Source organism: Micromonas pusilla (assembly GCF_000151265.4).
Source record: "Micromonas pusilla CCMP1545 genomic scaffold MICPUCscaffold_7, whole genome shotgun sequence".
Classification (NCBI taxonomy): domain Eukaryota; kingdom Viridiplantae; phylum Chlorophyta; class Mamiellophyceae; order Mamiellales; family Mamiellaceae; genus Micromonas; species Micromonas pusilla.
Genome location: NW_003315888.1, coordinates 48,895 through 63,333, shown reverse-complemented (window position 1 = coordinate 63,333; position 14,439 = coordinate 48,895). Strand labels below are relative to the sequence as shown.

Sequence of the window (14,439 nt, the reverse complement as noted above, 5' to 3'; positions counted from 1 at the left end):
GACTCGCCGCGGACGCACGCGAGCCACTTCTGGAACGACTCGCCGCGGACGCGCGCGATGTCTTCGTCGGGAGCGTGCTCCCGCGGCTCGACGACGGCGACCTCGCGGTGCTCGCGACGGTGAACCGGAGGATGCGCGACGTCATCTTCGATTCGCCCGTCGGCGACGTGAAGGACGTCAAGGCGGTGAGTAAACAACTCGCGAGAGTGCCAAACTTCGTCGGGTCGATCGCGAGGCTGGCGTGGGCGAGAGAACGAGGGTGTCAGTGGGTCCCGAGGACGTTCATGTGCATCGCGGAGGGTGGGAACTGAGAGGTCGCGAAGTGGGCGAAGGAACGAGGATGCCCGTGGGACGCATTGACTTGCCGCAGCGCCGCGGAAGGCGGCCACATGAGGATGCTGCAGTGGGCGCGCGCGAACGGCGCTCCGTGGTACGGGCTGACTTGCAAGAATGCTGCGCGTGGCGGCCACCTAGAGGTATTGCAGTGGGCGCGCGCAAACGGTTGTCCGTGGGATGAGAGAACTTGCGTCGCAGCCGCGCTTGGCGGCCACCTGGAGGTACTGCAGTGGGCGCGGGCGAACGGCGCTCCGTGGGACGAGGGTACTTGCACTAGTGCCGCGTATGGCGGCCACCTGGAGGTGTTGCAGTGGGCGCGGGCGAACGGCGCTCCGTGGGACGAGGGTACTTGCACTAGTGCCGCGTATGGCGGCCACCTGGAGGTGTTGCAGTGGGCGCGGGCGAACGGCGCTCCGTGGGACGAGGGTACTTGCGCCGATGCCGCGCATGGCGGCCACCTGGAGGTGCTCCAGTGGGCGCGCGCGAACGGCGCTCCGTGGATTCCGAGGGAGTGCAAAGCCTAAGGGCGGAGGCACGAGGATGTGGTGCGGTGGATAGCTGGGGAGGTAGAAAATGGGGCGTAGTCGCGAGCGGGCGGTGCGCGGCAGGAAATCGTGTTCACGTCGAGTGGTCTCTAACGAGCAGCAGCCCTGCGCGTGTTGTGCTCGTAAAACTACGTGTAATAAGATCGAGCTCCGCGCCGACGTCGAGTTGACCTCCTCCTCGTCGTCACGGCAACCACAACCGCATCAGCTTCGTGTCGAAGCTCTGCACCATCGGCGCGATCTTCCCGATGCACGCCTTCCACGCCTCCGCGCCGCGCGCGCTCTCCCGCACCTTCATGTGATCCTCGCACGTGTCGTACCGCCACAGCTCTACGAACTGATTCAATCCGCCGAGGTCGCTGTACCCCATCCACGCCAACGTGCCCAATTTTTTCTCAGGGTCGTTCCATACGAGCGAACGTCGGGGTGGAGTTGAAAGGCGTCAGAAGCGGAGTTGAAAGGCGTCGAGGGCGGGCGTTGAAAGCGAGGGGTGGGCGCAGAGACACGCCGGGAAAAGTCCTTAAGGATCGGCGTTCACCACGCCAACGCGGTCGTATGGGGACCAGTGTGACATAGAACGTACCTCATCCGCCGCCAACTTGGACGGAAGCCCCTCCGACATGTGCTCGATCAGCTTCGGCACCGGGTTGTACCCGAGCTCGAGCTGATACCGCCGCATCTCAAACACGCCGTTGTCCTTCGCGTCCGCGGCGACGACGGACGCGAGGTGCGCGTGCGCGTCCGCCGCGACGCCGCCCGCGGCGAGCGCGTTCGTCGCGGGGAGAAAAATCTCAGGGCCATTCCATACAAAGCGATGTCGGGGTGGAGTTCATAGGCGTCAGTTGGAGTTGAAAGGCGTCGATGGCGGGAATTGAAAGCGAGGTGTGGGCGGAGAGAGACGACGGCAAAAGTCCTTAAGGATCGGCGTCCACCTCGCCAACGGGGTCGTATGGGGACCAGTGTATAGAACGCACCTCAGACTTCATCGACTTGACGTACGGCCACGCGTCCGCTTGGAAGCACGCCCACGCTTCCTCGTCCTTCGCGCCCTTGACGTTCGCGCGCACGACGTCGCGGTGATCGTAGTCGCGGTAGTGGTAGACGTGCGTGATCTCGTTCAGGTCGCCGCCGGTTTCCACGGTCCACATCCCGAGAAAGGCGCCCTCGTGGATGGAGACTCGCGCTTCTCTGTACTCGCGCTCGTAGCACGTCGCGAGGTAGTCGTTCCGGTTGGCGGGGATGACGACGTCGGTGCGGAACTCGAAGATCCCGGGGCTGGAGGACGTTTCGGCGGAAGCGGAGGCGGAGGACGCGAAGCCTCGAAGACTCGAAGACTCGCGATGATGCGCCGCCGTCGCGGCGCGAAGAGTCGTCGCGAAGAGGGCACCGCGTCCATGAGACGACATCATCGTCGTCGTCGTCGCCGCGACGCCGCCGCCGGCGGACGACGCCGACGCCGACGCCGACGCCGACGCGGCGGCGGCGAGGACCGAGGAGAGCGCGCGTCGCGTCGCGCGCGACGCGGCCGCGGACATGATGCGATGCGCGGGGCTGCGGGGCTGTGACGCGAGGGGGGTGTGACGTGATCGGATAAGAAGGATGATTGACCGTCCGCGACTCGAAGGGTCACGACTACGAACGTTTCTTCCACCAGCTTCAGTCACTCCGCTAAGACGTTGCTTATCTCCCCGATGACGTTCACGACGCGCCCCTTGAACATCTTCCCCATCGCGCGCTCGACGTGCGCGCGCTTCTCCCGCAGCGCGCGACGCAGCGCGGCGCCGCGCGCGGACGCGCGCGCGCGCTCCGCTCGCGTCGACCGTCGCCGGTCCTCCAAATCCGTCAGGGCCTTTTTCAACTGAGGGTCGTCGCGTCGTTCAAAGCGACGAACGTCGGGGCGGAGTTAAAAGGCGTCAGAAGCGGAGTTGAAAGGCGTCGAGGTGTGTCGGGATTGCATGAAACCGAGGGGTGGGCGAAGAGAACTCCATCCCGGGCGACGAAACTCCTCAGTTAAGGAACGGCGTGCACCGCGCGAACGCGGTCGCACGGGGACCGGTGATGGAATCTTAGTAGAACGCGCCTTGCCCTCCGCGCGCGCCTTGGACTCGAGCTCGCTCGCGAGCCGCCGCGCGTACCGCTCGCTGCTCGCGATGAGCAGCAGCTTCCGCGTCCTCGCGGCGCGCAGCGTCGCGACGGGCGCGAGGACGGCGGCGCGGAGGTCGGCGAGGACGTCCGGCGCGGACGAGCGTTGGATCGACGCCGGCGCCGACGCCAGCAGTGACGTCGTCTCCGGCGATCGCGAATCCGCGACGCGCTGGGAGAAGAACGCCGCGAGCTCCGAGAGCTCGTTCACGAGCGCCGCGCGGAAGTCTTGGTCGCGGAGACGCGCGTGGAACGGCACGCGGGCGGCGATCGCCGTCGCCGTCGACGAAACGTCGATCGTCGCGACAGAAGCCATCGCGGCGTCGAGCGAGAACCCGCCGTCGGCGGCGGCGTCGTCGTCCTCCTCCGCGGGCGCGACGTCTTCCACGGCGATGCCCCAGTCTATCCCGCCCTCGGGCGCGTCGACCACGGTGGGCGCTTCCCCGGTCGGCTCGATCTCGACCTCGACGCCGAGGTCGAGGTCCCAGTCGATGCCGCCGGCGGGGGGTTCCACGATCATCGCGGCACCGTCCGCGGCGTCGTCGCCGCCGTCCACCGCGAGATCGCCGAGGTCCCAGTCGATCCCCCCCGCGGGCGGCGCGACCACCTCGGGGCCGCCGGCGGACGCGTCGCCGATGTCCCAGTCGATGCCGCCGCTCGGGGGCTCGACGATCGTCGGCGGCGGCGGCGCGGCGTCGTCGTCGACCGCCGCCGCCGTCGTCGTCGTCTTCGTCGCGGGCGGCTCGATCGTCGCGCCGTCTTCGTACGCTCGGAGCTCGAGCAACGTCGGCGTGAACGTCTCCGCGCCGCGCGCGTCGCCGTGCGCCCACGCGCACCACTCCGCGTAGCGCGTCATCGCCTCGCCGACGTCGCTCTTCCGCGCGAGCGCGGCGCACTCGGCGAACGCGTCGTCGAGCCCCCCCGCGATGCGCTTCAGCTCCTCGGCGAATGCTTTTCCTCCGTTTCCTCCGTCCCCCCCCCTCCCCGCCGCGGCCGCGGCCGCGCTCACCCCGAGCGCGTCGCACGCACTCTTGTACGCCTCCCTCGCGACCCCGACACCGCGCTTCAGCTCGCTCTCGCGCCGGTCCAGGTCCGCGAGCTGTTTCGACGCCCTCGCGGCTTTGGCGTCGTGATGCGGGATCTCGAGGTCGACGCCTCGCGCCATCGCCAGCGCGGTCTCCGGGAGGTGGAGACCATCGCGCTCGTACGCGCGGACGACGTCGTCCCACTTCTTCGCAACGCCGGCGAGGCGGCCGAAGAGCCCGCGCGTCGGCGCGTCCGCGTCGCCGTCGCCGTCGCCGTCGCCGTCGCCGCCGTCGTCCACGTTCGCCTCGGTCATCTCGCCGCCGACGTCCTCGACGTCCTTCTCATCAGGCTCCTTCTCCTTCTCCTCCTCCTCCTCCTCAGCGACCGCCCCCCCTTGAGCTCTCGCGGCGGTGGACGCGCCCGCCACGATCGCGTCTCGCACGAGCACGCATCGGAAGTAATCCCACCCGACGCCGTCGCCGCCGTCGCCGACGAATATCGACGCGTCCGGGACGCCGAGGCCGTGCAGACGCAGAAGATGGGACGGGAGACTGCGGACGAGCGACGCGGTCGTCGCCTGAGGGCCGTTCCATACGAGCGTGCGTCGGGGTGGAGTTCAAAGGCGTCAGAAGCGGAGTTGAAAGGCGTCGAGGTGTGTCGGGATTGAAAGCGAGGGGTGGGCGCAGAGAATCGCCGGCGAAAGTCCTTAAGGATCGGCGTTCACCACGCCGACGGGGTCGTATGGGGACCAGTGCGAGGAGAACGCGCCTGAATGGCGCGCAGTTTCTCGCGCCAGTCCGCGCGCGTCTTCTTGCGATCGACGAGCCACTCCAGGAGCTTGGAGTACTTCACGTCGATCGGGATGTCCTCGTCGGGGACGCCCTGGCCGTAGTGAGTGCTCGGCGTCGGCGGGGGCGCCGGCCTGGCGGCCGGCGGCGGCGCGCCCCGGAACCGCGCGAACATCACTGACGACGAGATCAGATCGAGCAACGCGGCGCGACGTTCTGTTCAGATCGCAGGATGATTCCATTCCGCCCCATTACAACGACGCGCGCGGCGCGATGCCGCCGCCTCCCGGCGAGGGCGCCTCCGCGTGGGGCCTCTTCGGCGACGCCGACGCCGACGCGTCCGGCGCGCCGTCGCCGCCCCGCGCGGACGCGCACCCCTTCTTCGCGCGCGCGCGCCGGTGCTGGACGATTGTCGGCACCGACGACGACGACGACAGCTGGCGCCGAATCCGCCGCGTAAACGGCGCCATCGCGTCGCGCGTGCCCGAGTGCGCCGCCGCGCTCCGCGCGGCGGGGCACGTCGACGTCGCGCGACAGCTCGCGTCCGTCGCGCTGGCCGACGTGTTCGATCGCGAGGACCGAGACCCGCGCGAGGCGGCGGCGAATCGCGACGCCGTCGTCTCCGCGGTCGTCGAAGCGCTAGGGGATGCGGACGAGGCGTCGTCGTCCGACGCGCAGTCGCCGTCCGCGGCCGCGCTGCACGGCGCGCTGCTCCTCGCGCGCGGCGTCGCGGCGGCGAAAGCGCTCGACGACGCGATGGACTCGCCGCGCGACGAGCGCAAGGCGCGCATCGCGGTGGAGCGCGCGACGGCGCTGGCGGAGCTCGCGACGACGCACGGGTGCGAGTCGGGCGCGATCGGCGACGTGCGATGGGTCGGCGACGCGTACGTCGCCGCGTCGGACGCGTTCGACGCGGCGACGACGACGAGCGATTTGACATCGCCGACGGGCTCGGGCCGACCGCCGCCGCCTCTGGCGCGACTCCCGACTGCTGGAGTGCCCACCGGGGTGCCCACGCCGAGTGGGCGCCCCGGCGCAAACGGTGTGCCGACGTACGACGCGTCGTCGTTCCGCGCGCCCGCGTTCGTCAACGCGCACCTGTCGCCGCGTCGATCGCCGTGCGTGATTCGCGGATTGATGCGACATCAGAAGTGGAGCGCGGCGGAGACGTTTCCGGACTTGGAGTGGCTGCGATCGCACCACGGCGACGCGCTGGTGCGTTCTATACACTGGTCCCCATACGACCCCAATGGCGTGGTGAACGCCGATACTTAAGGACTTTTGCCGGCGCATCTCTCCGCCCAGCCCTCGCTTTCAATCCCCGCCCTCGACGCCTTTCAACTCCGACTGACGCCTATGAACTCCACCCCGACATTCGCTCGTATGGACCCTCGACCCTCAGGTGCCAGTGGAGATCGGCGTCGCGAGCGCGGACGGAAAGCGCGCGGTACCCCGAATCGAGCTGACGCGACTGGCGACGTTCCTGAACGACCACTTCGCTGACGCGACGACGCCGCGCGACGACGTGGCGTACGTGTCGCAACACAGCCTATTGCATCAGCGCCCGGAGCTTCAGCGCCACTTCGCGGTCCCAGAGTACTGCGTCGGGAGGCTCGCGGCGGCCAACGCGTGGATAGGGACCGCGGGGACGATCACCCATCTCCACACGGACGCCGCGGATAATATTCTCACGCAAGTCGCGGGAATTAAATCGGTGCGGCTGTACTCGCCGGACGTCGGCGAGGCGCATCTGTACCCGGAACGGCGCGGCGGGAACGGCGCGGTGAACGCGTTCTCGCCTATCGACCCCGACGACGCGAACAGCCCCGAGCTGCTCTCGAGGTACCCGAAGTTTGGCGAGATACCGGAGGAGGAGATCATGGACGTGGAGCTCGGCCCGGACGATTCGCTGTTCATTCCGAAGGGATGGTGGCACCGCGTCGTCGCGAGGACGCCGTCGTTCAGCCTCAACTTTTGGTTCTGATGAGCCAGCCGCGACTCGGACTCGGACTCGACGCGTCGTGTCGCGTCGCGTCGCGCGCGGTTTAGGGATGACGGCGCGATGACGTGATGGATGTCGTATTCGTAGCGTAGCGTAGGTCTATCGCAGCGTTGTACATCGTACAGCAACATACGTATCGCAGCGTCGCGCGTTGCACGCGTTCGTTCCTTCTCTTCTCTTCTCTCTCTTCTCTTCCCGTACGTCGCTTCTCTTTACCGAGATCAGATCCAGTCGTCGTCCTCTCTCTTCCTCCTCTCTCGTCACGCCACCGGCGAGCTCAGCACTTCGTCGACGACGAGGACGGTCCCCGCGTCAGCGTGCACGACGTCAAGCACCCTCGCGGTGAGCGCGTAGTCCGGGTTGGACGCGTCCCCCGCGGTGGCGTCCTCGATCGCCGCGCGAATCACGAGCCCGTCGCCGAGCGACGTCGACGTCGACGCGGGAGGATTTGGATTTTTCCCGCCGCCGGCGGCGGCGGCGTCGCTCTCTCTTTGCGTCGTCTCCGAATCCCCCGAATCCGTCGTGGTCATCTCCGCGCCTTCCGACCTCGCGCGCGTCACGAACACGCGCAGATCGTTGCGCGCGTCGTCGTCGTCGTCCTCCGCGCCGTCGCCGCCGCGGTCGGTCGCCGCGCCTTTATACCCGCCGGGGATGACCGAATGCGGGGGCGCCGTTCGTCTTTCCATCTCCTGAAAGCGACGATCGAAGCGATGATCGGTCGGGTCGGGTGGATTTGAAAGGAAAGGCGTCGTGGGTGGGGTCGAGCGTTGAAAGCGAGGGGTGGGCGGAGAGCGAGGGCGTCTCACCTCCTCCCGCGCGCGGCGTTTTTCCGCGTGATGCCCGAAGCGACGCCCGCGCGTTAGGTCTCGCCACGCGTCTTCTGCGCCCTCCCCTAACGCATCGAACGCGTCAGTTATATCCCAGTTATGTCCCTCGCGGCGGACGTCGCGGGCATCGAGGAGCGCGTGCGATGCGCTGAGGATGACGTCGGGGAATATCGCGTTGGGGGGGGACAGCGTCGGGAGAGGGGCGGAGACGAGCGCCGCGAGAACCGAGATTTCGTCCGATGCAGACCCCGCCGCCGCCGCCGCCGGCGCCGCGGCCTCGCGGAAGGACCCTATCGCGACGTGCGACTCCATCGCGTCCACGAGATCGGCGCTGTTCAACAGATCCGCGAGGGTAAACAGATCCGCGCCGCCGCCGAAATCCGCGTTCCGAAGTCGCGACTCGCGGACGCGCGCCGCGAGCCGCTCGAACGCCGCGTTCGTCGGCGCGACGATCACGAGCCGCCGTCCTCTCTCCGCCTGAGGGCCGTTCCATACAAAGCGAATGTCGGGGTGGAGTTGAAAGGCGTCAGTTGGCGTTGAAAGGCGCCGAGGGCGGGTATTGAAAGCGAGGGCTGGGCGGAGAGACACGCCGGCAAAAGTCCTTAAGGATCGGCGTTCACCACGCCGACGGGGTCGTATGGGGACCAGTGTATAGAACGCGCCTGAGGGTTCGCGTCGACGTTCCTTCCCACGCCCAACGACTGCCACAGCCGCGTCTTATTCGCCGCGAGCGCGAACGTCTCGAGGCCGGGGGTTCGCTCGATCGCGGTCGCGAGCGTAACCGTCGGCGAGGAGGCGTTACCGATCGCGAGGGCTTCCGAGAGCGGCGCGCAGGGTCGCCACGCCGCGCCGGGGAACGACTCGGAGACTTCCGCGGCGCCGCGCTCGACGCACCAATCCGCGTCCGCCACGTAGCAGTAGAACCCGAGGTCGACCGGGTGGAGCTGCATCGCGCAGCCGTGCGCGGCGGCGGTGATGTCCACGCCGTCGTCGGTGATGCCGCGCGTCAAGCACGCGCAGCGAGGGTCCTTCGACGCGGCGGCGGCGGCGGCGGCGGCGGCGGCGGCGGTTTGGTTTTGGTTTTGGTTTTCAGGGCCGTTCTATACAAGCGAACGTCGGGGTGGAGTTGAAAGGCGTCAGTTGGAGTTGAAAGGCGCCGAGGGCGGGTATTGAAAGGGAGGGGTGGGCGGAGAGATGCGACGGGCAAAGTCCTTAAGGATCGGCGTCCACCTCGCCAACGCGGTCGTATGGGGACCAGTGTATAGAACGCGCCTCATCCGCTTCGTTTTCGTCGTCGGCTCGGAGGTCTTGTCGCTCGGGCGTCGCCGGCGCGGGCGCCGGCGCGGGCGCGGGCGCGGGCGCGTCCAAGTCGACGAGAGACTCCTTCGCGTCGACGGCTTCCTCGGGCGCGGTGTCCGAAGGGCGCACGGGCGCGACGCTCGGGGGCTCCGCGGCCGCCGGCGCCGCCGCCGGCGCCGGCGTCGGCGCAGAAACGTTTACTACGACTTCTTCCGAAGCTTCTTCTTCTTCCTTCGTCGGCGTCGTCGTCGGTCGTATCGGCGCGACGGCGTCGCCGTCGAACTGCTTCAACCCCCGCCTCCTTCGCTTCCCCCCCTCGCTCGCCGCGCGCGCGGCCGCGATCCGCGCTTCTTCCTCCGCGGCGGCAGCCTCCGCGGCGGCGGCTATGGCCTCCGCGGTCGCGGCGATCGCCTCTTGCGTCGCGTTCATCGCGCGGTCCTGCGCCGCCTGCGCCTCCCTCTGCGCGTCCACCGCCGCGTTCTGCGCGTCGATCGCCTGCCTCGTCTGGTGCTCCGGCGTCGCGACGTGCTCGACGGAGGCGGGGACGTCGTAGGACACCGGCGAGGGCGCGTCGTCGCCGTCGTCGCCGTCGTTCGCGTCGGCGACGGCGAAGGCGTCGGCGTATCCGTCGCCGTCGCCGCCGCCGTTGTCCGCGAGTCCGCGGTCGTCCTGGAGGAGAATCCGCGCGGTGGGGTGCGCGCGCGCGCGGGCGGCGGCGACGTCGTGGAGCGACGACGCGACGACGACGTCGCGCGCCTTCAGCGCGAACTCGAACGTCGTCGCGAGAAACGCGACGAAGAGGAAGAGGAGAAGAGCGAAGCGACCTCGGAGGGTCGCGGCGGGCGTCGTCATCGCGAGCGTGCGCGCGCGCGTCGTCGCTTTGCTCGAAGATATTTTCGCGGAAGAAAGAAGAGGCGGCGTACCCTACACGTGGGACGTGCCGTCGCCGCGCGCGCCTTTCGGCGCGTCCGAGGAAGCGGCGCCGGCGCGAGACGAGGGGAAAAAAAAACAGCGGCGGCCAGACGTCTCCTCGTGACAACGCGCTCCACTCTCTATCTCTCTCCACGTGCACTCGCATCACGCCGCGGGCGGCGCCTCCCCCCCGTCCACGACCGGCGGGACGTCGTCCGACTGCGGCGGCGGCATCGTCATCGTCATCGAATCCGGAGCCGCCACGTCAGCCCCAGACTCGGCGCCCCCCTCCTTCGCGGTCGCGCCCCCCTTCTCCGTGATCATCGCCTCCAACACGCTGACGTCGTCCTTCCCGCTCCCCACGCCGCTCAACCGCAACTGCGCGTAGTCCTCGTCCGTGGCGCCGAAAATCTCCTTCAACCGCTGCTGCACGAACGCGCCCTGCTCCGCGGGGATGAACTCCGGCAGATCCGCGAGGTACATCACCTGAGGGCCGTTCCGCGCGAAGCGTTATCGTCGGGGTGGAGTTTGAAGGCGTCAGTCAGTCGGAGTTGAAAGGCGTCGTGAGGTCGCGCGTCGAAACCGAGGGGTGTGCGGAGAGATGCGCCGGGCAAAGTCCTCAAGGATTGGCGTGCACCACGCCAACGGGGTCGTATGGGGATCAGTGTGATGACAGGACGCGCCTTCGCGAACATGGCGCAGCCGTCGACTTTTCGCTCGACGCCCGCGCCGGACATGTCGCTGACGTCGCGCATGATGATGCCGTACTTCTTCACCATCCGCTCCCCGGTCTCGAGCAGCACGGACTTCATTATCTCCGCGTCGAGGTCGCACGCCGCCTTGAGCGCGAGCGCGTCCGCGATGAAATCCGTCGTGAACGGCTCCTCGTTGAGCTTATACCGGAGGTACTTTCTGAAAATCTCCGGCGGCGCGAATCCCGTCTTTCCTTGCAGCCCGCGGATGTGCCCCCGCGTCAGCGAGTCGCGGTTCTCCGGGAAGAAGTCGCGGAGACGCTCGACGACGACGACGTTCTTGTTCACCTGCCGCTTCCGCTTCGACCGCGTGCTGTTGTACCGCATGTAGACGTTGTAGCACGACAACGCGAACGATCCCGCGAGAATCGCGAGACCGAGGAACCCGACGTTGCGCACGGTTGGATTTCTCGCCGCGTCGGTCACCTTGCCGATCGCGACGCCGAACGCGCTCGTCGTCTCCTCTTCCTCCTCGTACTCGTACGCCTCGTCGTCCTCGTCGTCGGCGATCGACGCGCCGCGCGACGCGCCCGGGAGGAGCTCGGACGCGTCGCCGAGGCCGTCCGCGCCGTCCTCGCCGTTCGCGGCGTCGGCGCCGTCGAGGAACGCGTCCGCGTCGGCGTCGGCGTCGTCGTCCTCCGGCTCGGGCTCCGGCTCCGGCTCCGGCTCTTTCTTCTTCTTGCTCTTCTTCTTCTTCGCGCGCATCGCGAGCGACGATCCGCGCTCGGCGGCGCCGCCGCCGAGGGTCAGGCCGCTCGCGCCGCCTACGCGATGGAAGGAGGACGCGAACGACGACGACGACGCCTTCGAATGCGACCTCGATGGCGTCGTCGTCGTCGTCGCGCAGCGCGCGACGACGCGCGCGCTCCTGACGCGCGGCGCGCCGACGCGCGCGCGCGCGTTCGAGGTGACAACCGTCCCGGAGGAGAGGGCACACGCGTGCATCGTGTCGGGCGAGGGGTCGTGCGCGGCGCGCGTTCGAACGCGGCGCGCGCGCGCGACGAAACCCTATCCCTCTGCGGCAGCGGAAAAGCGCGCGGGTTCGGTTCATCGCAGCGGCGAACGGTCAGTTGAGAGAAGTGCGGGTCAATTTGACCGGCTGGCTCGATCGGGGAGTGGTTTGAAACTCATACGAGCGGCGGCTGGTCGCGCTCGCGCTCGATTCTCTGAGCATCCCCGCGCTGCCCCAATCATTCGCCCCGGCGCCGGGCACGCGCACCGCGGGAGACCAAAGAGACCTCCGCGAAGATGGCGCGTCCCCTCCCGTCTTCCTTCCGCGATCCCCGCCTTCGCGCGCCTCCGAACCCTCCTCCTCCGCGCGCGACCTGACCACCCCGATCCAACGCCGTCATCGTTCCATTCGTTCGTCGTCGAACCACCGCAGAGTTTCATGGACGCGCGCGAGCACGGCAGCAAGGTCGGCAGCGCCGGCGTCGCGTCCGAGCAGCACGCGGCGATCGACCGCCGCGAACGCCTCCGACGCCTCGCGCTCGAGACGATCGACCTCGCGAAAGATCCGTACTTCATGCGGAACCACCTCGGATCGTACGAGTGCAAGCTGTGCCTGACGATCCACGGCAACGAGGGCAATTACCTCGCGCACACGCAAGGGAAGCGACACCAACAGAACCTCGCGAAGCGCGCCGCGAGGGAGGCGGCGGAGAACCCGAACCTCCCAACCCTGAAAGGGAAGACGCGCCCGGCGCCGAGGAAGACGGTGAAGATCGGACGGCCGGGGTACCGCGTGACGAAGCAGTACGATCACGTCCATCGTCGCCGGTCGCTGCTCTTTCAGATCGACTTCCCGGAGATCGAAACGGGGGCGACGCCGCGGCATCGGTTCATGAGCGCGTACGAGCAGAAAGTCGAGGCGTGGGATAAGAAGTATCAGTACGTGATGTTCGCCGCGGAGCCGTACGAGACGATCGCGTTCAAGGTGCCGAACGTGGAGGTGGACAAAACGGCGGATCGCTTCTTCGCGCACTGGGAGCCGGATAAGAAGGTGTACACGGTGCAGCTGCATTTTAAAGCCCCGGGCGGCGGGGGAGGCGCCGGAGGCGGCACGGGCGGGTACGCGCTTCCCGGCGAAGGGCAGGCTGGGGGTACTGGCGGGTACGCGCTGCCGAGCACGAACATGGGCAACGACGCGCGGTACGGGGAGACGGGCGGGGTGATCTTGGGGTCGATGGGGTCGTTCGCGCCGCCGCCGCCGCCGCCGGGGCGGTTGCCGGTGGGCGTCGCGCCGCCACCGGGGGCGTTCGCGCCGCCGCCGCCGCCGCCGCCGCCGCAGTGAGTAGGGAGTAGCGGAGGATTGTGATCGATCGTTGCGCGCCGTACTTTTACTTTTTTTTCGAACGACGCGGTCGAGAATCGAATCGAATCGTGCGAGTCCGTTCACGTTAAAACGTCTCTCACGCATCAGTCCGCCTCTCGCGAGCGTCCACGTCTGTCTTCATCTTCCCTTCCTTCTCCTCGCCCGCCCCTTCGTCGTTCTGTTCTCGGCTATAAATCGCTACTAGCCCACCCTCTTACTCCACCCCCCACAACTTTCTTCGTCACGCCTCCGTCCACGACCGCTCCACGACCTCCTGCACCTTCTTGTTGTACTCCCGCTTGCACTCGCTGTACAGCCTCGCCGCCTCCGAGTTAGCGGGCGAGTTCGGGTTGGGGTCGCACAGCAACGACTGCACGCTCGTGAGAATCGCCGCGACGTCGTAGATCGGGCTCCACTGGTTCTGCAGGATGTCCAGGCATATCGCGCCGTCGTTGTATATGTTCGGGTGGAACATCTTGCTCTCGAACTTCACCACCGGGGCTTTGTTCGGGTAGTCCTCGGAGAAGGCGAGCGAGAGCTTGAACGTGCCGCCCTCCCACGGCGTGTCCTCGGGGCCGAAAATCACCGCCTGCCACGCCTGATGTGGGGTCGCGGTGACGGGGGGTGTTGGGGGTGGGGGATCGCGCGGGGGGTGAGGACGGCGACGGGCGGCGCGGGGGTGGGATGGCGCGGGCGGGATGGCGGGTCCGGGCGGCGCGGGCGCGAGATCCGGGGCGACGCGGGGGAGGGTTCGTCGCTGAGAAATAATAAATCGCGTCGACGAAGACGCGGAAGGATTCTTCGCGTCCGCGTCCGCGTCCTCGCGCGCGACGCACCATGATGTTGCTCTCCGTGGGCGTGCCGGAAATCCCCGCGGGCGGGTCTTTCTGCAGCCGCTTGAAGTCCCGCATGAGGCGCTTCCGCGCGGGCGTCGACATGACCGCGCGTGCGTGGGGGGGGGGGGTCGTCCTCTGACGCGGCGCGGAGGAACAATGATGGCACCCGCGCGGAGGTTGACCTTCTCGAGGCGAGCGCGCGCGCGCGCCGCGCGCTGCGATCGGCAGTGCACAGCTGGCAGTGACTCCCGCCATCCGTTCGTCCGTCCGCGGCGGGTCGTCACTCGCCATGCTCGCCGCGACGCGTCCGCCGCTCGCGACGCCCTCCGCGGCGCGTCGCCGAGGTCGCGCGGCGACCGCGTCCGCGACGAGGCGCGGCGCGGCGTCGGCGTCGGCGGCGGCGGCGGCGTCCGAGCGAAGCGACGACGCGTCGTCGTCGACAGCTCATCATCAACATCGCGTCGCGGCCGTCTTCGCCGCGGCAGCGCTCGTCGCCGCGTCCCCCGCGCTCGCCGCGGACGAAGACGGCATCGCGTCCACGCGCGGCGCGAGCGCAGAGATCGCCGCGGAGATCGTCGTCGCCGCGGCGCCGGACGACGCCGCGTCTTCGAACGCGGACGCGCCCCCCATCGGGATCGAGAACGTCGAGGACGACGACAA

The 14,439-nt window shown here is 68.4% G+C and overlaps 5 protein-coding genes across 5 annotated transcripts; 2 read left to right on the top strand and 3 right to left on the bottom strand.

Annotated features, from left to right (window-relative positions):
* Window positions 1-956: 956 nt before the first annotated feature.
* Window positions 957-2,416, bottom strand: MICPUCDRAFT_47626 (uncharacterized protein; the record flags this gene model as incomplete). Its single annotated transcript, XM_003059611.1, has 3 exons — window positions 957-1,275; window positions 1,465-1,671; window positions 1,856-2,416. The coding sequence occupies 3 exons, from the start codon at window positions 2,414-2,416 to the stop codon at window positions 1,066-1,068; spliced, it is 978 nt and encodes a 325-aa protein (XP_003059657.1). The 3' UTR covers window positions 957-1,065.
* A 610-nt stretch (window positions 2,417-3,026) lies between these two features.
* MICPUCDRAFT_65243 (uncharacterized protein) lies at window positions 3,027-5,012 on the bottom strand (the record flags this gene model as incomplete). Its single annotated transcript, XM_003059610.1, has 2 exons — window positions 3,027-4,626; window positions 4,818-5,012. Coding segments are annotated over 2 exons (1,795 nt in total), but the record flags the coding sequence as incomplete, so codon positions are not given.
* A 581-nt stretch (window positions 5,013-5,593) lies between these two features.
* Window positions 5,594-10,959, top strand: MICPUCDRAFT_47624 (uncharacterized protein; the record flags this gene model as incomplete). Its single annotated transcript, XM_003059907.1, has 5 exons — window positions 5,594-6,052; window positions 6,240-6,821; window positions 10,187-10,222; window positions 10,329-10,363; window positions 10,561-10,959. 2 exons carry the CDS (start codon window positions 5,594-5,596, stop codon window positions 6,819-6,821), a joined length of 1,041 nt encoding a protein of 346 aa, XP_003059953.1. The 3' UTR covers window positions 10,187-10,222; window positions 10,329-10,363; window positions 10,561-10,959.
* Window positions 10,960-12,019: 1,060 nt separating this feature from the next.
* On the top strand, window positions 12,020-12,922 carry MICPUCDRAFT_44451 (uncharacterized protein; the record flags this gene model as incomplete). The annotated part of the gene is made up of 2 exons (XM_003059906.1): window positions 12,020-12,699; window positions 12,757-12,922. The coding sequence occupies 2 exons, from the start codon at window positions 12,020-12,022 to the stop codon at window positions 12,920-12,922; spliced, it is 846 nt and encodes a 281-aa protein (XP_003059952.1).
* Window positions 12,923-12,997: 75 nt separating this feature from the next.
* Window positions 12,998-13,888, bottom strand: MICPUCDRAFT_27434 (histone ubiquitination protein). Its single transcript, XM_003059609.1, has 2 exons — window positions 13,780-13,888; window positions 12,998-13,541 (listed from the first exon to the last, which is right to left on the bottom strand). The coding sequence occupies exons 1-2, from the start codon at window positions 13,879-13,881 to the stop codon at window positions 13,185-13,187; spliced, it is 459 nt and encodes a 152-aa protein (XP_003059655.1). The 5' UTR covers window positions 13,882-13,888; the 3' UTR covers window positions 12,998-13,184.
* Between the last annotated feature and the right edge of the window lie 551 nt (window positions 13,889-14,439).

What these genes read in the sequence shown, in the direction of transcription:
- MICPUCDRAFT_27434 (XM_003059609.1), bottom strand. Translation starts at nt 13,881, where the DNA reads ATGTCGACGCCCGCGCGGAAGCGCCTCATGCGGGACTTCAAGCGGCTG. An exon ending in CCACGGAGAGCAACATCATG is followed by an intron (nt 13,542 to 13,779) that starts GTGCGTCGCGCG and finishes ACCCCACATCAG; the next exon opens with GCGTGGCAGGCGGTGATTTT.